The sequence below is a fragment of the Schistocerca nitens genome, chromosome 4, assembly GCF_023898315.1.
Source record: "Schistocerca nitens isolate TAMUIC-IGC-003100 chromosome 4, iqSchNite1.1, whole genome shotgun sequence".
In the NCBI taxonomy this organism is placed as follows: Eukaryota; Metazoa; Arthropoda; class Insecta; order Orthoptera; family Acrididae; genus Schistocerca; species Schistocerca nitens.
The window spans coordinates 517,127,582-517,154,745 of record NC_064617.1 but is presented as its reverse complement, the minus strand read 5'-3'; the positions used below and the strand labels follow the sequence as shown (position 1 = coordinate 517,154,745).

At 43.6% G+C, this 27,164-nt stretch overlaps 1 protein-coding gene across 1 annotated transcript in view; it reads right to left on the bottom strand.

Annotated features, from left to right (window-relative positions):
* Positions 1-12,616: 12,616 nt before the first annotated feature.
* LOC126252408 (dual specificity protein phosphatase 22) overlaps positions 12,617-27,164 on the bottom strand; it is a 571,353-nt gene continuing 556,805 nt past the window's right edge. Inside the window, exon 5 of the mRNA XM_049953298.1 lies at positions 12,617-12,799. Coding sequence (XP_049809255.1) covers positions 12,617-12,799 — 183 coding nt within the window. The remainder of the gene's footprint in view (positions 12,800-27,164) is intronic.

The following is a 27,164-nucleotide window of genomic DNA, read 5'->3' as shown; positions in this document are numbered from 1 at the left end:
AGCATATTTCATGACTGGTGGATTGGTCGTCGAAGCACCATACAATGGCCCGCACGTTCACCGGATCTGACGTCCCCGGATTTCTTTCTGTGGGGAAAGTTGAAGGATATTTGCTATCTTGATCGACCGACAACGCCTGACAACATGCGTCAGCGCATTGTCAATGCATGTGCGAACATTACGGAAGGCAAACTACTCGCTGTTGAGAGGAATGTCGTTACACGTATTGCCAAATGTATTGAGGTTGACGGACATCATTTTGAGCATTTATTGCATTAATGTGGTATTTTCAGGCAATCACACTGTAACAGCATGCGTTCTCAGAAATGATAAGTTCACAAAGGTACATGTATCACATTGGAACAACCGAAATAAAATGTTAAAAACGTACCTACGTTATGTATTTTAATTTAAAAAACCTACCTGTTACCAACTTTTCGTCTAAAATTGTGAGCCATATGTTTGTGACTATTACAGCGCCATCTATCACAAAGTGAAAAAAGTGGTCCAACTAAAACATTCATATTTCTTCACGTAATACACGAATATGTAATAAAAAATGGGGGTTCCTATTAAAAAAAAACGCAGTTGATATCCGTGTGACCTATGGCAGTGCCATCTAGCGGGCCAATCATAGCGCCATCTGGTTTCCCCCTTCAAGCTAGACAAGTTTCGTTCTTTGTAGTTTTTTCGTTTGACGCTTATTTTGTGAGATATTTGGCCCGGTCACGATCAATGGACCACCCTGTATATATGTGTGTATGTGTATAGGTGTGTGCGAGTGCGTATGTGTGTGTGTGTGTGTGTGAGAGAGAGAGAGAGAGAGAGAGAGAGTGTTTGTGTGTGTGCATGTGTGTCGTAATTTATGCATTATACTGTATATCATGATTAATAGAGAACATGAACACAGCTCAAAGAATATGTTAACGCAAGCAAAAAAAAAAAAAAAAAAAATATCCAGTAAAATTATTAAAGGAGGCATTTTCGAGATAACTACGAATGTGCTGTAGTACGAAATACTGTCCTAGTTAGTACAGACGTATGTGAAATATAAACTTCCCGTTTTAGTCCCCATCTAATTTGTGCCAAATTGTATCCTGGGCCCTCGGTAGGGAAATAATGCAGATGCATGATAGAACATGTTGTTGCTGATGTGCGACATCTAATGCGCCGACATGGTCCAAGACGGATAGATCGGACAGGACGTGTACGTTAGACTCCAAGATCACTTGATATGGATCCTCAACATTTTTCTCTCTCGAATCAGTTTAAAAGTGTACTGTGCATCACGCTCGTTGATACAGTTGAAGAACTGAAGTAGCGAAGTTTATTGGCTTGTCAGAATCTACGCGATGATCTGGGGGTGTCTGAAAGAATTCGAAACTCAGTGGAGAGACGAGTGCATCTAAATGTGAGAACGACATGTGAAATACTTCCATTAATAGTAAATTACAACACGGGATGGCGCTGAAACAATATTGTATTTCTTACTAAGATAGCCCATCAGTGAAACTAAATGAAATGAAATGAAATGAAATGGTCGGGCCCCGGTAGCTGAGTTACTAAAGCTTAATTGTGTCCGGTTTAAATCTAAAATTTCACATTTTGTGTATATTTGCACTAACTAGGACACTATTTCAGAGTGGCCGTGCGGTTAAAGGCGCTGCAGTCTGGAACCGCAGGACCGCTACGGTCGCAGGTTCGAATCCTGCCTCGGGCATGGATGTTTGTGATGTCCTTAGGTTAGTTAGGTTTAACTAGTTCTAAGTTCTAGGGGACTAATGACCTCAGAAGTTGAGTCCCATAGTGCTTAGAGCCATTTGAACCATTTGAACTATTTCAGAGTGAAGTCACGGGCTGCTCGAAACCACGCTTTCGTAAATAAATCTTGAGCGGCTCGTCTGTGGGTCTGTGTTTATTGGAACGTTTTTGCTCATACGCTGGAGGGAAAAAAATCATAATACCGAGAAGGATAGGCAACTTCCTACATCTGAAAGGTGATGTCTATTCAGATTTCTCGCCAGACGCCTAAAACTGGTGTTGATAGCGCCACTACGAGGATACAAGTCAGGTTTGCTTGCTGTAACGGTCGCGAGCGTTAGTTGCGTTTGAGAGCGGACGTGGTGATTTGTGTTAGGCAAAAACGCCTTTAAGGCGACAATGGCGCTATTATCACCGGTAACAGGGCTACGAGAAGCTGGATGTTGCTTCTTCGATATTGCAGAAAGACTTGACAAGAATGTAGCCATTGTACATAATTTCTGGTAGCGCTGATCACGAAAATCAAAAGGGCGCAAGAGGACCGGGCTACTGGCGGGCACGTGGCACCACCGAGAGGGAAGGCCATCGTGTTTGGCGTACGGCTCTGGCGCATCTTACTGCGTCTGCAGCTGCAATTCGAGCAGCAGTTGGCACCACAGCGGCACAGCCAACTGTTACAAATCGGTTACTTCAAAGACGGCTCCAATACAGATCCCGTGTAGTGTGTATTCCACTGACCCCAAACCGCCGCCATTTACGACGTAAGTACACTCATGCTCATAAATTAAGGAGAAAGTTGATACATGGTGGGCGGTTTGTGGGTTTAAATCACCTCGGGGTATGACCAGACTGTGCATTTGACCTGCGGTCGTCGCACTGGCAGCAGTCCACATTCGCAGAGGTGTGTTCGTGCTTGTCAGAGTACGGTGCAGTGAGTAAATGTGCAGACGTTTCCAGATGTGCTAATGGTGACTGTGTGTTGAAAATGGCTCAAAGAACACATATTGATGACGTTATGAGGGATGGAATACTAGGGCGACTGGAGGCTGGTCAAACACAGCAGGTCGTAGCACGGGCCCTCCGTGTGCCACAAAGAGTGATCTCAAGATTATGGCAACGATTCCAGCAGACAGGAAACGTGTCAAGGCGCTACAGTACAGGACGTGCACAGTGTACAACACCACATGAAGACCGATGTCTCACCATCAGTGCCCGCAGACGGCCACGGAGAACTGCAGGTAGCCTTGCTCGGGACCTTTCGCAGCCACTGGAACAGTTGTTTCCAGACACGCACTCTACAGACGACTGCAAGGTGCATTCCACGGACCCCTGGTCACAGGAGAGCCCGTAAAGCCTGGTGTCAAGAACACAGTACATGGTCATTGAAACAGTGGTCCCAGGTTATGTTCACGGACGAGTCCAGATATAGTCTGAACAGTGATTCTTGCCGGGTGTTCATCTGGCGTGAACCGGGAACCAGATACCAACCCCCTTATATCCTTGAAAGAGACCTGTATGGAGGTCGTGGTTTGATGGCGTGGGGTGGGATTATGATTGATGCACGTACACTTCTGCATGTCTTTGACAGAGGAACTGTAACAGGTCAGGTGTATCGGGACGTGATTTTGCACCAGTATGTCTGCCTTTTCAGGGGTGCCGTGGGCCCCACCTTCCTTCTGATGGATGATAACGCACGGCCCCACCGAGCTGCCGTCGTGGAGGAATACCTTGAAACAGAAGATATCAGGCGAATGGAGTGGCCTGCCTGTTCTCCAGACCTAAACCCCATCGAGCACGTCTGGGACGCTCTCGTTGACGTATCGCTGCACGTTTTCAAACCCCTACGACACTTCAGGAGCTCCGACAGGCACTGGTGCAAGAATGGGAGGCTATACTCCAGCAGCTGCTCGACCACCTGATCCAGAGTATGCCAACCCGTTGTGCGGCCTGTGTGCGTGTGCATGGTGATCATATCCCATATTTATGTCGGAGCACATGCGCAGGAAACAGTGGCGTTTTGTAGCACATATGTTTCGGGACGGTTTTCTCAACTTATCACTAATACCGTGGACTTACAGATCTGTGTCGTGTGTGTTCCCTATGTGCCTATGCTATTAGCGCCAGTTTTGTGTAGTACCACGTTGTGTGGCACCACATTCTGCAATTATCCTTAATTTATGAGTATGAGTGTAGTATCAAGCGAGAGCTCACTGGAGAACAGGGTGGGGGTCGGTTGCGTTTTCTGATGAAAGCTGGGTCTGCCTCGGTGCCAGTGATGGCAAGTTTCTTAGAGGGAAGTCAGCTGAGAGCCTGGAACCAACCTATCTGCTTGCTGGACACGCAGGTCCCACCAGGAACTATGGTCTGTGGTGCGATTTAGTATGACAGCAGGTGCAATCTCGTGGTTATCGAGTGTACCCTGAGCGCAAATCTGTATGTCAGTCTGGTGATTCGATCTGTTGTGCTTCCACTCATGTACAGCATCCTGAGGGTATTTTCCAACAGGATAACACTCGCCCACAAACCGCTGTTGTAGCCCAACACGCTCTACTGAGTGCCGACATGTTGCCTTGACCTCAGACACCAAATGTGTCTCCAATTGATTGCATATGGGACATCAAAGGACGACGACTCCAGCGATATCCACAAACAGCTTTAACCGTCGCTGTGTTAAGCGAGCAAGTGCAACAAGCATAGAACCACATCCCACAAACTCACATCCGGCACCTGTACAACACAACGGATGCACGTTTGCACGTTTGCGTTCAACATTCCGACGGTTGCGCCGGTTATTAATGTACCAGCATTTTAAATTTGCAATGACATATCTTTCACTTACGTAAAATGGTGATCTTGAAATGTTTTTCACTTGAATATGTTACCTAGGCAAACGTATTTCCAAAATTTCATTACTGTACATTAATTATTTTTTGGTATTGCGATTTTTTTCTGTCAGTGTATTATCGTATAATTACACCCATGTCATTTTTCGCTATTATTCAGGATACACTTTGTATGTGCTGAGACTCTTTGTTAGCGCAGTGGCAAAAAAGGGATGAGTGTTGGGATTATCTATTTATTTTACGTGTCTAGGACGAAATTATTACAATACTGGTAGACCATTAATAATGTAAACACGAAGATTAATTACACACAAAGCATCAGTTAGAGAAAAAGTTCAGCCAAACGCAGAGAGAAAGTAATAACAATAATAGTACTAAGATTAATATTTACAGCAACAATTTATAAAATACAGAGAGGAAAGTAAAAAAAAATAAACATTAAAATAACTCTCTCCTTTTTTTTTACGAAAAGCCCTGTATTCGGTGGTTTTGACTGCTGTTTTGTACCTGCAGCAAGAATAATAGTAGTACAGGTACCCTGAATGTTCCTGCAGATGAGCAAGTGTTGTTGGTCCTGCAGGTCATCACACTGATAAATTTCGTCACCACTACTGGGAAGCCCTGTTTCCTGAGTTTGACTTTGCATCAGGACACCTCAGTGCCCAGTCTGTTCAGCGTCCTCCATTTCATGTAAGGCAAGTGTGAACCTGCGGCTGGTTCCTCTCTGCGATCCGTGCGGTGTGCGTCAAGCAAAGAATCTCGCTAATGTGCCACTCGGAACTTTCCACGACATGAAGTAATTATTGTACATATCTACGTGAAGTTCTTTTTCGATCTCAGTCTCGGTCGTTGGTGCTTGTGTCCTAACAATGGATGTCTGCGATCAGTTTCCTGTTTATTCTTCTCTACTTATTACGAATATTTGGTGGTGTTGTACCCGTAATTTGGTACAGGTTACTGAATGGAGTTAGTTGCAGACAGCCTGTCACGACGCGTCCAGTCTCATTCAAAGCTGTAGCAATCAGTCTGGCATGTATAGAATTTTGAGAAGCTGGTGCAGAATATTCTGCTACGGAGAAACAGTGTCAGAGCAGACATTCGAAACACTTTTGTTTGAGTGCCCCAGATGGTTCCTGTAAGTCTGCGGCTAGTGGATTTCCATGTAGATTGAATTTGTTTCCTCACAGTCGTTTTGAATATAAGGAAACGATCGATCTTTATCCAAGGTATTTGGAAGTATTGCAGTGGAACAGTTGTTCTCCTCTGCTAGTGATGCCCAGCTTCTATTTAGCTTTCCTATTTCTTTAGATGAAATGCAAAAGTCTGTGTCTTTCGAGGATTTTCCTTAAGATATTTAGCCGGCCACAGTGGCCGAGCGGTTCTAGGAGCTACACTCTGGAACTGCGCGACTGCTACGGTAGCAGGTTTGAATCCTGCCTCGGGCATGGATGTGTGCGATGTCCTTAGGTTAGTTAGGTTTAAGCAGTTCTAAGTTCTAGGGTACTGATGACCTCAGATGTTAAATTCCATAGTGCTCAGAGCCAGCCTTAAGATATTTATCATCGTAATTCTTGGCCAGGTCTTCGAGAGCTATCGTCACATCCATTTCTACCTTCTCAAAGATTTTACCTCTGGCATCAGTCGCTGTATCATCAGCACAAATAAACGCTTCTGTTCCACTATTAATTCCTTGGTCATTTGTGTAAATGTTATACAACAGAGGGGAAAGCACAATTCCCTGATGGAGGCCATCTTTGCAAGTCCTCCACCGGCTTTTCTTATTTTGCAGGCTGGCAAAGTACCTACTATTTTGCATCGGACACTGGGTGAACTGGGTTAAGAGGCTCTCCTTTGTGACTGGAGATACTTTTATAAACAGATTTTAGCATCTGACTGTATCATAAGCTACTATAGGATCAATGACAGCCACATCGATAACTTGACCTCTTTCATACCGATCCTCAATGCCAAACTGTTCCAATCCTCATTCCGCCTTCCTCACTAAAAAGGTTGCCGAGCGAACGTACTCGCGCTCTTTTAACACAGAACATTATAAATCCGTCAACACAGTCTCTCTTCGTAGTAAAGGCTTCTCACTATCTTCCACTCAATGCCAATTTCTGTACACACTGAGCAGCTGAAACATTACGATCACCAACGTAGTGTCGGTACAAACCCGTCCAGGCGATAGCAGTGTCACATGGATAGGAATGATTGCTGGTCAGAAACACGCACAGTGCATGTAGTGTAGCATCAGTGAGCGAGCTATCCGTATGTAGAATTGGAAAGGCGAGCGATCTATTTGAGTTTGACCGAGGGCAGATTGTGATGGGCCGGAGGCTCGGCACGAGCATTTCGGAAACTGCACGATTTGTCAGATGTGCTAGGAGACCTGTGGTAATTGTCTTCAACGCGTGTCGAAACCAAGGTGAAACTATGTCCAATGTCGTCGGGTTGTGCGCCACCCCTCATTATAGATGTCGAACGTCGTGGGCTGGGAGACTGGTGAAACAGAACAGGCGGCGAACTGTGGCGGAACTAACATCAAACTTTAATGCTGGGCAGAGTACGTCGAGCACTCCTAACGACGGTTCTCTGCTACCAACTACCAATGCATGTGCCAATGTTAATACCACGACATCGACACCTATGACTAAAATGGGCACGTGACCATGGGCAGTGGACGTTGGAGCGGTGGCGGAGCGAAGCATGATCTGATGAATCCCGATATCTTCTTCATCACGCCGAAGGGAGGGCGCGAATCCCTCATCTCCCAGGGGAACAGCTCTTTGACACCTCTACTGCGGGACGGAGACCAGCTGGTGAGAGCTCCGGTATGCTCTGGCGAACATTCGCGTGAGCATCCATGGGTCCAGTGGAGCTCGTGGAAGGCACTGCGACGGCCAAGGAGTGTCGTACACGGGTTGCACACCACGTACACCCCTTCATGACGATCATGTTTCCTGGCGGCAGTGTCATTTTTCATCAAAATAATGCACCATGTCAAAAGACCCCTTCCCCCCCCCCCACACACACCTCGCCAGATCTGAATCTGATCTAACAAATGTCGGGTGTGGTTGAATGTGGCGACCTACCAGGGCCTCATTGCCTCCATACCACGACGCGTCTCCAATGTTATCCGTGCCAGAGATGGACAAACCGGCTATTAGATAGGTGGACATAATGTTATGTCTGATCAGTGTACGTCTCTATTCCACTGTCACATTTTTTCCCATTGATTTGCAGTATATCCTATTACCACTGTCCCCTCTCTCACTCTCAGTCACTTTTTGTTTTTCTTTCCCAGTGCCACTGTCTCCACCATACTTCGGCAGCTCAAATATTCTGGGATGTCCAACTTACTTTTGCCTCTATAGCCAGGTGTTTAAAATGCGCCCTCCCATGTACCAGCGTGTTAAAGTTTGCCGGTCTTAGAGGTTAAATCCCCTACCCCTCCTATGTTTGGTCTCCTATTATACGAATTTTTCATTTCTCTCTCGTCTCCTTCCTCTTTTGCTCCCATTGTTCCTGTCTCCGTTCATCTCTCTCTCTCTCTCTCTCTCTCTCTCTCTTTCTCTTTTTGATTCGCACTGCTACTGTCTTCATATGTTTCACTTTATTTTTCACTGTCCCTTTTTCTCTCCCACCGTCACTGTATCCTCTCACTTTCGCCCTCAGCCTCTCTGCTACTGCTACTGTCTCTCAGCACAAAAAAGCGAGAATATGTTCGCTGGCCAAACGTTCCCACTAGTCTTTCAGAATCTTTTAAGGAGGGACATATCCACCCTTTTTTGTGCTCCGACAGCAGCATTTGTCCGCCGATTCCCTGCTTTTCCCTGCTACAGCGTGGCGTGCTGCTTACGTAAAACAAATTCTGTAGGTCAGCAAAGATTTGACGGTTTATTTATATATTTCGAGACATTTACATACTTTGACACAAAGAAACAACAAAAAGTACGCATAATATCAAGCTGACACAAAGTTGTTGGGATTTTTCCGGGATACTTTTGCTCCTTGATCGCAGTTCATCGAGAACGCCCGGCTTATGATTTTTTATTTTAAAAGAGTGAAAAGTTATTAGCAAAATTTTACTAAAATTGCAGTGTTTCCAATTTTACATATTTTTTGGCATTCATTTTAAGTTCTTTTCATGCATATTAAGACCCTTTTTAGCCAATTTTGTCTCTGCTGTACCACTTTGGGCATATTTGTATAGGCGTGAAGTGTGGTGTCACAGCCAGACACCACACGTGCTAGGTGGTAGCTTAAATCGGCCGCGGTCCTGTAGTACATGTCGGACCCGCGTGTCGCCACTGTGTGATCGCAAACCTAGCGCCACCACAAGGCAGGTCTCGAGAGACTGACTCGAACTCAGCCCCAGTTGTACGGACGACAGAGCTAGCGACTAGACGTACGAAGCCTTTCTCTCTCATTAGCCGAGAGACAGAATAGCCTTCAGCTCAGTTAATGGCTACGAACTAGCAAGGCGCCATTAGCCTTACAGTGATTGTAATTAAAGTCTCCTTTGTGCGATGTACCACAATGAGTTATTAAAGATAAGTATTATACCAGCTACGTACTTTTCTTCATAGCATTAATTACGTATCCTGTTCCAGTACTTCACGCCCGTCTGCGTTAGTCTAGCGTGCATTAAGCCACCTCTATCTACAAGGTGTTGGCCCAGCTGCCGACACATCATGAAGTACCCATAATAAAGAAACAGCGAGTTACACTTTTATTGGTGAAGAAATGCTGACTAAAAAGATAGTTTGTTGATTTTAGAACCCTCGCGATGACCCTAGAACCCTTGCCATGTGTTCACTAGGTCTGTTAAAAAGCATTTACGCATAAGCCCGGATATTACGAGTACATGTTAGATGTATAAGTTGAGTAACTTGGAACCTCTGGATCTTGGTAACGGATACTGATAGCGAAAAAAGTTTCAAGTATCTGCGAAACATCATCTTCAGTTTTCTTTTTCTTTTTTAGGCCACCAATCTTCTGGCTGATTTGCTACGGGGCGCCACGAATTATTCTCCTGTACGAACCTCTTCATCTCGGAGTAGCATTTGCAACCTACGTCCTCAATTATTTGAAGGATGTATTCCAAATCTCTGTCTTCCTCTACCGTTTTTGCCCTCTACGGTACCCTCTAGTACCAGGGGGGGTCATTCCCTGGTGTCTTAACAGATGTCCTACCATCCTGTCCCTTCTCCTTGATAGTGTTTTCCACATATTCCTTTCCTCTCAGATTCTGCACAGAACCTCCTCATTGCTTACCTTATCAGTCCACCTAATTTTCAACATACGCCTGTAGCACCACATCTCAAATGCTTCGATTCTCTTCTGTTCCGGTTTTTCCACAGTCCACGTTTCACTACCATACAATGTTGTGCTCCAGAGACTAACTACGCCGACCACAGCGCCCTCTGGCCGACGCTGTGGAGCTCCGGGAATGCCGTCTTGATTTCGGCCCATTTCGTGAAGAGAAGACGGCCTGGAAATATCGCTTCTACTACCGAGTGGCTAGCTTGATATTGAGACTTTGTATTAGTTACGTTCAGTTAAAGTTTGGACAACAACGAGTATTTGTTAGTTTTGAGATAAGACAGAACAGTCATCCTAACTTCACAGGATTAGACATGGACTACGGCTTCACGCCTACGTGCTCGTCCTAGCCAAAGTTATGTATGCATTTGATATTTACTTTTGATTTTTTACTTTATTAAACGTGTTAAAGTTACATGCAGTACCGAAGTGCTTCACCTCTTCTGCTCCTACTCGCTTCCTTCCCTCTCTGCCTATATTACAGAAGCAGTTCACAGGAGCAGACCCACGCACCGCCTATCCAGGCGGGATACAAAATTATCCGTCTCCCCTTACAGCTTACCCTTATTTTTCTCAGAACTACAAAAATCTTGTACCATTTTACATTACCGAACGCTTCTTAGAGGTCAACAAAGCCTATGAACGTGTCTTGATTTTTCTTTAGTCTTGCTTCCATTATCAACCGCAGCGTCAGAATGTCCTCTCTGGTGCCTTTACCTTTCCCACACACAAACTGATCATCATCCAACACATCCTCAATTTTCTTTTCCCTCCTTCTGTATATTATTCTTGTCAACGACTTGGATGCATGAGCTGTTAAACTGACTGTACGATAATTCTCGCACTTGTTAATTCTTGCGGTCTTCGGAATTGTGTGATGATATTTTTTCGAAAGTCAGATGATATGTTGCCAAACTCACACATTCTACGCACCATCGTGAATAGTCGATTTGTTGCCACTTTTCCTAATGATTTTAGAAATTCTGATGAAAAAGCTCTTTTAAATTCTGATTCCAATACTGGATCCCCTATCTCTTCTAAATCGACTCCTGTTTCTTCTTCTTTCCCATCAGACAAACCTTCTTCCTCATAGAGGCCTTCAGTTTACTCTTTCCATCAATCCGCTCTCTCCTCTGCATTTAACAGTGGAATTCCCGTTGGATTCTTAATGTTACCACCGTTGCTTTTAACGCCACCGAAGGTCGTTTTGATTTTCCTGAATGCTGAGTATGTCCGTTGGCCCTTTCCCAGGCTTTCGAAGTGCTACTACTTTACTTTGCACCAAATCTTAGGAATCTGCAATTTGGCAATACAGATTTCATATCGACTACTTTGTAGCAGGACCTTTTTTTCAGAGGTGTCATTTAATATTGAGGTATAGCTGTCGATATTAACCGCGGAGGTGTAGGCCACCCATCAAGCTGTATTTTACATAGTCAACTTACGAGACGACAAGGTGCTAGTACATACTGACTCGATGAGTGCCCTATAGTTTCTTATGAGGGCAGTCGAAGGAAAAGGTGTTAATCCTTTGGCACACGATATACTGCTAAGTCTCAGTCGAGGAATGGAATTGCGTCAATGGGTTCATCTTGAGACATGTTGGAATTAGATCAACTGGGGAAAGTGGTGCAGCATCTACTTCCCATCGACATAGGCCTACCATAAAGTGATTTTCGTAGTAGATTCACCAGACGAGCAAAATCGGATTGGACAAAGTTAGAAAACACTTACAACATCAAAGCCACATGCTGTTAGGCGATTCAACAACAGATTCCAAGCTACTCTTGACTTCTCAACTTAGCTCTCACGAAAAGAGAAACTATTGATCTTAACAGACTAAGAGCAGGTCATATGAATACCAATAAAACGAGACAAGTGTTTAAAATTAATTCCTCCTTCAAACTGTGATTGCTGCCTCATTGACGATGCCGTTGTACATGTATTCATACAATGCGATAAATACCATTATCCAAGAACAATTACTCAGTACAATATTTTAAAAATTAAGAACTGTTTTTCTGTCAGGGTAACTCTTGGTTCCACAAACAGATCCGCAGCCAAAAGCATTTGACATTTCATTCATCTTTGTGAAAGGGAACTTTAAATTTTGATGATGTCTTTAATGTTTCATTATGTACGCATAAAATTGGGTTTTATGATAAAATTTCTTGCATTTTTATTGTAATGATGCAATCAAACTAATGTACTGTGTTGACTCCTTAAAAGCACTCCGTCTCCAGGCCAAAAGTGACCCACCGGGATCATCCGACCGCCGTGCCATCCTCAGCTGAGGATGCGGATAGGAGGGGCAAGTGGTCAGCTCACCGCTCTCCCGGTCGTTATGATGGTTGTCTTTGACCGGAGCCGCTACTATACGGTCGAGGAGCTCCTCAATTGGCATCACGAGGCTGAGTGCACCCCGAAAAATGGCGACAGCGCATGGCGGCCCGGATGGTCACCCAACCAAGTGCCGGCCACGCCCGACAGCGCTTAACTTCGGTGATCTGACGGGAACCGGTGTATCCACTGCGGCAAGGTGTTGACTCCTTATCAATTGTATACTATATTTTGTAAGGAAATAAGACCAATGTCCTGTTTGTAGCATTATGTGGAATAATTGTACCTGGTGGAAAGGGCTCTGCCTGAAACCAAATAAAGTAAAATAAAAGTACGGCTCGGGGTTACCTCTTGGTTGGCGTGTTGCAGAGGCCGGTGGGACAGACGGTTCCGCGCGGGCAGTCGCCCTCGCAGATGTCCCTGGAGAGCACCAGAGACTGGTAGGAGCGCAGCATGGCCCGGCACTGCTGCTCGTCCTGCGCCACCAGCGCCAGGCTGGGAAAGCGCTCCTTCAGCCGGCGGCGCTCCTGGAACAGCACGCCAAGAGGCCGGATAATTTCTTGCTACCAGCGTTTTCAAAATTCGTGGCGAACAAAAATATATAGGAGTGTAGGGGCACATCCTAATACACGCAGTTTGCTGTCAGGCACGCAGGTTGGCTCGAGGAAAGAAGTATCCACAGAAAACGCTATGTTTTCTTTTGTGTGTGTGGCATTAGCTGGTCTAAACGATAGCTTGAGGGCAGCAGATGTTTCCTTTGATTTAATAAAAGCATTGACTGTGCAGACCATACAATACGTCCCCATAAGTTTTAACAGTGTTGGATTGTCGAAAAAGCTTAACAATAGTACGTCATATGTGGAAAGGATGAAGCAGAGGGTTGTCCTCCAGTATCAGTCATTAGGGAAGAGGTTTGAATGTGACTGCAGTCATGTAAAGTGTGGATTACCATAGGGTTCTGTTCTGGGTCCACTGATTTTCTTGATACATATTAATACTCTGCCGCTAAACACACATACAAATACCAAAAAATTTTCGGTGAAATCGATCATTTTGAATGCATAGGAATGAAGGCAGATGTAAGTCTTTCTTTGAAGTATCGCGTGCAAGACGTTGTGCAGAAACTGGATGCTGCTATTTTCACAATAAAATTATGTCGTCTCTGAAACTGGAGTGAAAAGTCTTTGATTACTTTTTCTCTGTTATCTCGTATGATATATTTGAAGGTACCTCTGTGCGTCCAAAAAGAATATTTTTAATCCAGAAATGGTCGGTCAGACTGATCTGCTTTTACCTTTCGCGAACCTTGTGCAGGGCTTTATTTAGGTGTCTCAGAGTTCTAACTCCCCTGTACATAGGGGTGTTAGAGGTGTAACAGCAGATATAGTGATCTTGGTACCTGAATATGTACCCATGTATTTATTATGTGCGTTTAACAGTCTTGCCGCAAACATATCACATGATTTACTACCTGATGATTTCTGCATGGTCGTAACTACACCACTAAGTCAGTATAGATTCACCATTGGCGTCCATGCGTCCACACTTTAACACGTTTCCTCCTACCCAGGAGAAAATAAGTATTAATTGCCTTGCTCTTGCCACACGTGCTTGTAGATACTAACCAACCTCAAAACATACTATTCCTAATAGCTATAATTATTCGTCTGCAAAAGAAGTAAATACTGATATACCGTTGTTCAGTACACTGTCCTCAGCCACCAATCAAAATATTTGTAATTATACCCCATAACACCCTCTTGCAATCATGGGAATTTTTTTCACATTCATGAGTCATTCAGAGGGAGCAGCAACATTCATTCAGTGCACTCTAGATGGAGAAAATTCACCTGGATAACAGTTTCTTAAGCTTTGTACACAAAGCTGTGCACTGTTTAGCGGTTTTCATTTTCAATAGGCTTCCAATAGAACTGAAAAACTTGAGTGGTAAGCCTCAAGCGTTCGATCCAAGTTGGAAGATGTTCTTGTGACACATTCCTTCTATTCAGTACATGAGTCCCCTGCAGTAGTTGAGAAATTTTTGCAGTAATGTCGTTTTAATTTCTACAGTCTCTCACAATTTTTTTGTGTTTCATTAATTTTAATTCTTTTGTTTATAAATTTTCTAATTAGCATTCCGTAAACTATGTACTGACTCGTTCCATGACCAAGTAGCTGGAGCTCTCTTGGTCCCGCGCAACCTGATAAATAAATAAATAAACACACAGCGCGCCATATTACACTACTGGCCATTATAATTGGTACACCACGAAGGTGACGTGCTACAGATGCGAAATTTAACCGACAGGAAGAAGATGCTGTGATTTGCAAATGATTAACTTTTCAGAGCATTCACACAAGGTTGGCGCCGGTGGCGACACCTACAGCGTGCTGACATGAGGAAGGTTCAAAAATGGCTCTGAGCACTATGGGACTCAACTGCTGAGGTCATTAGTCCCCTAGAACTTAGAACTAGTTAAACCTAAGGACATCACAAACAGCCATGCCCGAGGCAGGATTCGAACCTGCGACCGTAGCGGTCTTGCGGTTCCAGACTGCAGCGCCTTTAACCGCACGGCCACTTCGGCCGGCACATGAGGAAGGTTCCCAACCGATTTCTCATGCACAAACAGCAGTTAACCGGCGTTGCCTAGTGAAACGTTTTTGTGATGCCTTGTGTAAGGAGGAGAAATGGGTACCATCACGTTTCCGACTTTGACAAAGGTCTGATTGTAGCCTACCGCGATTGCGGTTTATCGTATCGTGACATTGCTGCTCGCGTTGGTCGAGATCCAATAACTGTTAGCAGAATATGGAATCGTGGGTTTAGGAGGGTAATACGGAACGCCGTGCTGGAGCCCAACGGCTTCGTATCACTAGCAGTCGAGATGACAGGCATCTTATCCGCATGGCTGTAACGGATCGTGCAGCCACGTCTCGATCCATGAGTCAACAGATGGGAACGTTTGCAAGACAACAACCATCTGCACGAACAGTTCGACGACGTTTGCAGCAGCATGGACTATCAGCTCGGAGACCATGGCTGCGGTTACCCTTGAAGCTGCATCACACACAGCAGCGCCTGCGATAGTGTACTCAACGACGAACCTGGGTGCACGAATGGCAAAACGTCATTTTTTCGGATAAATCCAGGTTCTGTTTACAGCATCATGATGGTCGCATACGTGTTTGGCGACATCGCGGTGAACGCATATTGGAAGCGTGTATCCGTCATCGCCATACTGGCGTATCACGCGGCGTGATGGTATGGGGTGCCATTGGTTACACCTCTCGGTCACCTCTTGTTCGCATTGACGGCACTTTGAACAGTGGACGTTACATTTCAGATGTGTTACGACCCGTGGCTCTACTCTTCATGCGATCCCTGCGAAATCCTACATTTCAGCAGGATAATGCACGACCGCATGTTGCAGGTTCTGCACGGACCTTTCTGGATACAGAAAATGTTCGACTGCTGCCCTGGCCAGCACATTCTCCAGATCTCTCACCAATTGAAAACGTCTGGTCAATGGTGTCCGTGCAACTGGCTCGTCACCATACGCCAGTCACTATTCTTGATGAACTGCGGTATCGTGTTGAAGCTGCATGGGTAGCTGTACCTGTACACGCCATCCAAGCTGTGTTTGACTCAATGCCCAGTCGTATCAAGGCCGTTATTACGGCTAGAGGTGGTTATTCAGGGTACTGATTTCTCACGATCTATGCACCCAAATTGCGTGAAAATGTAATGTCATGTCAGTTCTAGTATATTATATTTGTCCAATTAATACCTGTTTATCATCTGCATTCCTTCTTGGTGTAGCAATTTTAATGGCCAGTAGTGTACATACAGCTCTCAGCACGACATCCAGTGTCTCAGCACAGCACAGATTATCTCAGCACAACAAATAGCATCTCAGTACGAGATACATTGTACCATCGCCACTTTCCAGTATCTAATTAAAAGTATCAGGAAATAATGTATGTTACCATGGAAGGTGGTGTTTGCAAACTAGGCGGCCGCTGTGGTCGAGCGGTTCACGCGTGCACGGTAGCTCAGCGTGTTCACTCAGAGGGTTTGCTACCCTCCGTAATAAAAAAAACTGAGTGAACGGATCAACGATCAACATGAACGGGTGTCATGAGACGTCCGTCTCGGACATATACAACGATGAAAATAGAATAAAATGAGATCAACAAAGAATTAAAAATAGCGGCTGTAAGCGCTTTAATCCGGAACCGCGCGGCGCTACGGTCGCAGGTTCGAATCCTGCCTCGGCCATGGATGTGTGTGTTGTCCTTAGGCTAGTTAGGTTGCATTTGTTCTAAGTCTAGGGGACTGATGACCTCGGATGTTAAGTCCCACAGTGCTTAGAGCCACTTGAACCATTTTGTTTGCGAACTACATAATTTAAAGAATTTAATCCCCTTAAGTGACGAAATGTCTTTTCCATCCTAACAATGAAATACGTTGCAGCATGTGCTCTTTGGGAATAGCAATGAATAAAACTGCTGCATTTATTTCCAGCATGAATTTTCACTCGCATGTCCTACCTTCTAAACTTTATTTTTTATTTCGAGACGGCCGCGGTGGTCTCGCGGTTCTAGGCGCGCAGTTTGGAACCGAGCGACTGCTACGGTCGCAGGTTCGAATCCTGCCTCGGGCATGGATGTGTGTGATGTCCTTAGGTTAGTTAGGTTTAAGTAGTTCTAAGTTCTAGGGGACTGATGACCTCAGATGTTAAGTCCCATAGTGCTCAGTGCCATTTTTATTTCGAAGCCCATCATGAGACATGGGGCGGTAAATATTCATACCAATGAATCAGCATAAAAAATATACATGGTAATTTCAGTGTCATTAAAACAGCCGCTAGTATGCTCTTAACAGCTCAACAGAATCTAATGGGATTTAAGGTGTCTGTGGAAGTTCCCACTGTTGCCGCAAGCGGCGCCACTGGCCGACTGTTCGTAGAGAGCCTGTGTAGGGAGAGAGTGGCCAATTAGCCCATGGCCGCCATGTCTTTAACAGATTGCGCGGGACGTGCAATTAGGTAACAATGCAAGCAGAAAGCTAGCCACTTCACGAGAAAAATAAGGCATGTCTTTGACGCATGAGACCTAAGCAGATCTTCTAGCTTAATAGTCGGTACATGATTAAAACAAATGCCATTCGTCTATGTTTATATAGGCCTAATAAATTTGTGAGCAAATGGAAGTATCGTGAAGCAATGTGTATGTCTTCCGAATTTCAACAGCTGTATTTTATGATGCTATATAAACATTGACAACTGATTAATAAGAAAAAGAAGTTTCATTTAATGTATCTCAGAGCACATGATGCTATTTCAGATTTTTCCGTGCGGATATTCATTGCTGAAATTGGTAAACTCTTCTCTTTCCATCCCCACATAATGCATTTTAAGTGTGTGTCGATCTTATTTTCTTATTCTGGCAAAACACGTCATTCTGTACACACTTTTAGGAACTCTATACCACAGAAAACTGGAAAAATGTCAACACTTAGGTACTATACTGAAACAGCAGAAAGTAATTTGAAAATAGTTAATTGAATATCCACACGATAATTATAATTTACAGGAATGTGAACAACCAAGACTACACAGCCAGTGCGAGTCGCCAGAGTTTTTGCACCCAACAGCATAGCAACCAGGCATCCCTCTTGACTGTCCTTGATGATTTTGTAATTCATATTACTAGTGACGCTAAGTAAATCACTTTAAATAAAAATTTTGCCTCTAAAATTGCTGTGAAGTTCTAAAAGTATCGTCATAGGTCCGAGACCATCAGAGTGACTGTAAGGTAATTTACGTAAATAGAACCGACAGAGAACATGCAAAAGTCCTTCAATACCTACCGTATTACAACCTGTACATAACTGTACAATGGAATTGGCGTTCTAAGCGTTGAAGAGAACCAATAGTACAGAACCACACACAGTATCTATTTATACTCGTACCAAGTCAGCGTCAGTTTGATAAAAACATGGCGTCCTCGGCTCTCAGCCAATCAGCGACGCTATCACCATTGGCCACTCTCTCCCTCTATATAGGCTCTCTAACTGTTCCCAGCCTAATAGTATGCTACACGAAGGCATTATCGGACCGTATTGAGGAATTGTTATTGTTGAAATTACTTGTGCTTGTGCAGGACGTGAACAGTGGGTGATCTTATATGTCTGTGAACAGTGATTTGCTGCATATTTGTTTTCGAGGATTATGATCTACCTGAAGTCATCTTTTAAGGAAGATACAGTAACTAATACAGAAAGCATATACTGTTAAAAATTTTGTAGTATTTCCACTCGTACCGCAGTTGTACATGTTGCTGATAGGTAGAAATATGCGAAATAAAAGTACGTACCTACTACGCTTCTGCGACGTATAATAGTCTGAAAAGCACTAATTTCTTACAGATGCCATACTGCTGTGTACCGTTCTGCAAAAACGAAAGAGGAAAAACGGTTGGCATAAGTTACCACGAGTTTCAAACGTGGTTGAGACTGATTTCTCGAGATAACTTCATACCTAATACACTGTCAAACTCATCAGTAGTTTGCAATGAACATTTTACGGAGGCAGATTATAAATCAAGCTCCAAGACAAAGATTCTCAAAACAGGTAGCATTCCTAGCTGATTTCCTGATTATCCTTCCCATAAAATTCCCGTAGCAGTAGTATCGAGACGATAAACTGAAAAGGAGCGTCCAAATAGTGAGCTATCCCGTAAACGCAAAAGAAATTCAGACTCTGGCCAAGCAACCTGCACAAATGTTCCATCAAATGAAGCCACGTCAGCTGGAGTTCAGACAGAAGACGACGCGCTTTCCAGACTGAACCTGTTAGAAAAAGAACTAAGGTCACAGAAAACTAAAGCATGGAGACTAACGAGCAGACTGAAGAGGCAGGAACCTAACATCCGCGTGCTATCAGAACGACTTTCACACTATGAAAATAATGAGTATCATAAAACTCTGGGGTCGTTAATATCACAAGAAAGTAAGACTTTTAAAACAGAATTTTTGCTAGAGCAATGCAGGTAAAAAATATTCGCGCTGGGGCGAGAATGTAGTAATACAGTGCGTCATTTGTCAATACTGCTCTCCTAAAGGTTACAAATATGCCAGAGATTTTGTGCTAAAATTGCCCATTAACCGCACTCTTTCTCGGTTTCTTGGTGGCATTTCACAGGAGACAGGAGTTACTCCTCTGATAAATTCGAGGTTGGAAGCAGAAGCTACCTGCCTAAACAAGGCGGAGTTGCTGTGTAGCTTAGTAGTTGATGAAATGTCAATTAAGCAACAACTGCAGCACGACGGAGAATTAGATGCATTCTTCTGAGAACGAGATGCAATGCAGGCGTAGCGGCTTGAAAATGGTAGCGAGTCAAAATAATGTGGGCAAAGAAAATGACCAGTTCTGGCTAATCGCTTGTTATGTTTCATAATAAGTGGACTTACAACTAAATTCAGGTTTCCAGCAGCGTATTTTTTCACCAAACAGCTTTCTGGTACACAGCTGCATAAACTTACGTTGTCTGTGATTCAATGTGGCTTTTTTGTGCTTCGCATCGTAACAGATAATCATAAAATAAACGTCACAATGATGAAAAAGTTGTGTGGAAGTAAATCATTGTCTCGTAGAGTGCCACATCCAGAAAACTGTGAACGGCCGCTGTTTCTAGCTTTCGATCAGTGTCACGTTTTAAAGAATCCGAGAGCTCTTTCTTTCGAAAGAGCTGTGTCTGATGGTGAGGGAGTGATATCCGGGAAATACGTGAAACAGTTATACGAACTACAGAAATTACAAAACCTATCAGTTTTCTTTCTAGGAAGCACGTTGATCCTACTAACTTCGAAAAAATGAACGTTAAGCGTGCCAAGCAGATATTTTCGCCAGAAATAACTTCTGCACTAAAGCTTCTTAAAGGCAATAGTCACATTTACGAGAAAGCTTCGGATTTCATTTCTTCGAGAGCTATGATAAAATACGTGAAGCACATGTTAAAATGGCATACACTTCAAGATGTTAGCTGTACATCACATCATACACTTACTCGCAATGATGACAGAATGAAATACCTTGCAATTGACGATGAACCGCTAGAATGGCTACAAAATCAATTTCTGCCGTATCTAGACACTATTAAAAATGAAAGCACTAGAACTGAGAAGCAATGCCTAAGTAATGAAACATATGAAGCAGTAAAAATAACGACCAACTCAACAGTCGAATGCATCAAATACTTATTAAATAATGGCTTTCACTTGTCCTCAGTCGCAGTTTTAACGGCGACTGTGTGGAAATGTTCTTCAGTGGGCTGCAACTAACAGCCGACAGTAACGACATGTTGGATTGCAGAGCAAAACAGCGGTGTTATCGGTACCTTCGTGTACCAACACAGACACGGACAAAAAAGCACTACCAGTATGGAGAAATTCACAAGCAAAACCATCAACATCCAACAGTCGCCGGCCTGTGTGGCCGAGCGGTTGTAGGCGCTTCAGTATGGAACCGCGCGACCGCTACGGTCGCAGGTCCGAATCCTGCCTTGTGCATGGATGTGCGTGATGTCCGTAGGTTAGTTAGGATTAAGTAGTTCTAAGTTCTAGGGGACTGATGACCTCAGGTGTTAAGTCTCATAGTGCTCAGAGCCATTTGAACCAAATAGTCAAGAGGGAAACAAGGAGAAAGAACAGCTGCGTGGTCATATTATCCACGCGCGAAATGCAACGTAAGTCTTTGTGTGTATTAAAATTCTCTTATGCTCCTACCGTCATTAGAGCAATCTAGTACAACCTTCTTAGAAAGTAAAATTTCCTGCCTGCGATCACTTTTGCTAAGATTGATTTTTTTACCTAAGCGTTCTAATAATGAGTTTTATATTTTTTCCAGATACATAGCTTAATACTGTTAAATTATCATAAATGGCGTTTGGACATCGGTGGACATGTCGTAAATAAAGTATTAAATGAAACATTCTCTACGACCTGCGAACTTTGGATTTCAACGAGTTCGCACAAATCTTCCTTATTCGCTTTAATATATTCCCGTGACGTCACAGGAAAAATTAGTGACTCTGCTAAATACTGTGTCAGATTTTGTGGCAAGTGCTCTACCGTACTTGGGAACTAATGGTGTGAGAAAACATTTGGAAATGTATAAAGTGTCACAACTAGGAAAAAGCAGCTTGTTTATGTCGTGACAGTGGGGAAAATCATTCGAAACTTTATGTGTAAATATTTTTTACCAATTGTGCTGAAGCTCCAGTGTGTAAATGGTTGTGTGCCAGTTTCACTGAAGCAGGTACCTTCTCCTGCTAAAACACCTGACTCGAAATGTGCGGCGTGTTTAACACATAGACGCTCCATACAGTAGAAGCTGGGAACAGTTAGAGAGCCTGTAGGAACAGTCGGCAGGCAGCGCTCGGCGGCGGCCGGCTGAACTACACGGTGTAACAAGCGAGAGATACGGAGTCTCGAGGCTGTTACGAGCATACTAGCGGGCTTTAGTAAAAAGTATTTCAGGAATCAGAATTCAACGGCAAGTTCGTGTAAATATGTGTCCAATTTACAATGGGTGTAATGGTACAGCTGTTTGGATTTAATGTATTCAGTCCTGATGTGGACTGATCTGGCATCATATACAGTAAATGCTTCAGTATTTGTATCGGAAGCGACTTGTGTACCGATACAAAGATCAGTAGGCATTACTGAATACAAATTCACCGTCACGCTCCATCGTTCACGTGTACCATCAAAGTCATCAGTGCTTGTGCGTCGTGTCAACAGTTTGTAGTGTGGATTGTCATCGAGTGTGAACGGCTTCATGTTTTTTATGTTCGTGTGTCTACTGTTTTTTCCCCGCCGTTTTGTTCCAACTCATGTGTCTTCTCTGTTTTACCATTGTAATGTCTTGGGCTGAAGAGCGGCGTATTGTGCTGCGGCCAGACTACCTGTTTTTATACGGGTATTAAAATCACAATAAAGAAAAAAAACTGAATACAAAAGAAAGACTAACCTATTCAGTCGAAGCCTACATAATAACGAAATCTCAACAATTAATTTTAAACTGCAGTTAAGAATTACACCAAAGGTCATATGTGTTTAACCCAATCATCATCGTTGATGTGACACTGTATCAGATCTTCTGCAAAGTACGTTCATGGGCACTTACAGAGGTGTTCCATTGTCTACGTTTCCTGCTTTCACAGAAACCATCTTATTCTGAAAACAGCCAGTTTCGAAGATATGCAGTGCATCTTCCAACGCCACAAAAGAGTTCATTGAGAGCCCTCCAACGCTCCCAGTTCGTATCTATACCAGAAGGGAGATTTTCCTTAAATTTGAAACATTCACTGTGTGCTGTAAATTGTCCAAGATGCAGTCTGGCCACTCTTTGGCTAATGGTTGTTGAGAAGTCTTCTTAAAGCTCTTCTGGGATTATAGTTGTGTCCTTAGATGTTCATGTCTAATAAGATGTGCCTGGCTGTTCATTGCCTTGCTATATTCATATTGAGACGTAAGATTATAACACACGCAAGATGGCATTATGCTGGCCTTATGACAAAGTTTGTATGCGGATTTAGCTTTTAGACATCCATTTATAAATCCGCGTGAATCATATGATGCAAAATTACCCTGGTGTGCGTGTACAAGCTGATGCCTCGTAGGGTTGAGATGTTTACTTGCTGAATAGCATAAGGATAAATGTATTTCCAAACTCTGAGGATGTGCACCCCAAATGGTCACCGACAGCACTAGATGAATTTTTTAAATTGCAACCTTTTCTTTGTGTTCAGGCAGAATGTTTTGTAGGCCAGGAATATGCCCAGATACTTTGGGGAAAAATTATGTTCTGACTCACCTTAATACGAATTATTTTCCAGTCTCCTTACTACATACGTGTTTTTCAGATGGGAAGCAAAAACAAGCTCCTGTGTGGAGTTCACTGGAAGTTGATTCTTTTTATAGTATTCGCACTGGTTTTTCAAAGCAACAAAAAGTAAACGTAATAATGTACTGTACCGTATGCGGTCGGTATGTCAACGAAGACAGCTCCTCCTATATTTTTGTTTTTCAATCCATTTTCTAATACTAGGCTAAACTCAGTGCCTGTGATGCACACCAGTTCCCTGGCCTAAATTCATCTGTTCTCAAATAAGAAGTGCATAATTTCTAGCAGTTATTCTGTTGAAGGATGTATGTTGATGACAAAGCAACGAAATTGGCCGTAGGTCCCAGGATCAGCCAAGTCTCTTGGGTTGTCGGGAAGCTACAATTTTCGCTTTCCTCCATACTTCATGTATATTCTTGAGGTGCTGGTATTTGTTAAGGGGGCCGAGACAACTTTTTCATGATTTGCCAAAGCGTTAAAAACTAAAACTTTGAGACGTAGTGGTGTGGCTAAATTGATCAAATGACAAGAAAACAGCGTGGCCATGCATAAGTCTGATAAAAAACATTGGCACAGCTGCCTGACTTACTCGAATCTGCAAATTAAATTAATTTTCTGCAGCAATGGAACAATGTTCACGATGAAAAATATGGCAAGGATTAGTTATCAGTAATTGTATCCTTGCATCTTTGGCGGTTAAAACACCTTTGTGTATGTCACGAAGCTCGACGACAGTAACTTCGTAAGTAACTCACTAATCGTCCATGAATTTCATTCATGCTATGCACTTATCAAACTACTTTCGCTCTAGGCGGCAACAAGACGCAAAGCGTCTCTGTGAGTATACAGAGGTGTCAAATGAAAATGAAAGAGGTGGAAAAGAAACAAGGAAACTGTTTCTTCCATCTAAAGTAATCACCATAACGGTTAATACCTGGGTACAGTCATGATTCCCTATGCAACCGCAAAACATTTTTCCATCTTGTCTCACAGTGGGATAAATGTATCTAAAATTAAGGTGATTACGTTTAATGTAATAAACGGTTTAATTACTTTTTTCCATGTGTCTCCTTTTCATTTGGCTGCCCCTTATATGTGTAGTACGGACTAACCGATAGACAGATCATTTGACCTACTGCCTTATCGAATGCTCCAAAAGGGCTTTCATATATATGGAGACTTACTGCAAACTGTGCTATTACTGCTACAGGAAGGTGTTACTTTGGCTGTGTATGATACGATATGGTTCAGGATAACAAAGAATCCGTCTATCCTATTCGTCAAATAACAAAAAAAGAAAAAATGGTTCAAATGGCTCTGAGCACTATGGGACTCAACTGCTGAGGTCATCAGTCCCCTAGAACTTAGAACTACTTAAACCTAACTAACCTAAGGACATCACAAACATCCATGCCCGAGGCAGGATTCGAACCTGCGACCGTAGCGGTCTTGCGGTTCCAGACTGCAGCGCCTTTAACCGCACGGCCGCTTCGGCCGGCTCGTCAAATAACACATCATTTAAATTTTACATTCTCTATCCGACAGATCGACCGCACGTAATCCCCAAGAGGATTGTAAACTGCAGTGAAGCTAGTGACGACATTTTTCAAAAATTCAATTTAAGCTACTGAATATTATTCATGTGTTTTTGCCATAATAAACTGCTTCATTTCACCAGTTTTATGAGATTTGCTTAATACGTAACATTCAAACAGTTGTAATACAGCCCCCCACTGGAAAATTAAAGCAGTGCAGATATGTTCCTCTGAGAATAAAGGGCTTCTTGTTCCCATTATCAGCGAGATCAAAGGTAATGGACAGGGCCGGCCGGTGTGGCCGAGCGGTTCTAGGCGCTTCAGTCTGGAACCGCGCGATGCTACGGTCGCAGGTAAAGGACAGGCTTCAATGCCATCCTCTCTGTGGCAGATGCGTGACTTATTTTCAAGATCAGGTGTCAATGTTCTCCTCTGTCAGTGTCCTCCAACGCACAGGGGTCCATTGTTCTCTGCAACCCACTCACTTGGCTTATAACTTTTTTAACTCCCTGTCATAATTTATTGTCTAATTAGTGTAATTAATGACATATCACTTTTATCAGCGTTATTTATTACCTAATTACATCGATTTTTGTTCCAAAAACGCACACCTATGATTTTAGACCAGTTGTCTTAGTCTCATCACTTGTATTCTGTCCACCATAGCGCCAGGTTTCCGACTAACCTTCAGATGAACTCCCCTCTAATGTTCTATCTGGATATTTGTTTCACTTTTTTTCATCAGAGTGTCGTTCCCCGTGACATTTGTACAAGCACCTCACAACTTCCTTCCGTTGCTAGCAACTGTTTCGGGGCTATTTGTTACAGCTTCACTGGTCTTACCAAAAATAAAAATTTTTGAAATCGCAATGCAACGTTTAGGATTCCTTCTCACTCTTGTTGTGTCTACAAACCCATCTGCACTCCCGACACGGGCCTCAACGTTCTGTACATTATTTAGACCTTGAAAAAGGGTGCTGCCCCTCCTCCAGTTTTTTCCTTTTCTTCTCTCTCACTGTTTTTGTTTTTCTTTAAAGCTGATAATTGTGTCCAAAAGCATTTATGCACGCGTTCCGACTTATGATCTTGCTATTTACAGTTTTTGGGGCAGTTTGTTATAATTTTGCTGTTTTTTTCCAAAGTGCACACGTTTTGAAGTCTTAAATACGAGAGTATAAATGTTTACGAATTACCTCGGTGCGTTGTTGAACAATTTACTCTGACACTCTAGGTTTGAACAGTTGGTAGCCTTATTGGAGTCTCTTACAGTTTTGTTAACTTTTTTTCAAAATACACTACTGGCCATTAAAATTGCTACACCAAGAAAAAATGCAGATGACAAACGGGTATTCACTGAACAAATATATTATACTAGAACTGACATGTGATTACATTTTCACGCAATTTGGGTGCATAGATCCTGAGAAATCGGTACCCAGAACAACCACCTCTGGCCGTAATAACGGCCGTGATACGCCTGGGCATTGAGGCAAAACAGAGCTTGGATGGCGTGTACAGGTACAGCTACCCATGCAGCTTCGACACGATACCACAGTTCATCAAGAGTAGTAACTGGCGTATTGTGACGAGCCAGTTGCTCGGCCACCACTGACCAGACGTTTTCAATTGGCGAGAGATCTGGAGAATGTGCTGGCCAGGGCAGCAGTCGAACATTTTCTGTATCCAGAAACGTTCGTACAGGACCTGCAACATGCGGTCGTGCATTACCCTGCTGAAATGTAGGGTTTCGTAGGGATCGAATGAAGGGTAGAACCACGGGTCGTAACACATCTGAAATGTAACGTTCACTGTTCAAAGTGCCGTCAATGCAAACAAGAGGTGACCGAGACGTGTAACAAAAGGCACCCCATACCATCACGCCGGGTGATACGCCCGTATGGCGATGACGAATACACGCTTCCGATGTGCGTTCACTGCTATGTCGCCAAACATGGATGCGACCTTCATAATGCTGTAAACAGAACCTTGATTCATCCGAAAAAATGACGTTTTGCCATTCGTGCACCCAGGTTCGTTGTTGAGTACACTATCGCAGGCGCTCCTGTCTGTGATGCAGCGTCAAGGGTAACCGCAGCCAAGGTCTCCGAGCTGATAGTCCATCCTGCTGCAAGCGTCCTCGAACTGTTCGTGCAGTTGGTTGTTGTCTTGCTAACGTCCCCATCTGTTGACTCAAGGATCGAGACGTGGCTGCACGATCCGTTACATTCATGCGGACAAGATGCCTGTCATCTCGACTGCTAGTGATACGAGGCCGTTAGGATCCAGCACGGGGTTCCATAATACCCTCCTGAACCCACCCATTCCATATTCTGCTAACAGTCATTGGATCTCGACCAACGCGAGCAGCAATATCGCGATACGATAAACCGCAATCGCGATACGCTACAATCCGACCTTTATCAAAGTCGGAAACGTGATTGTAC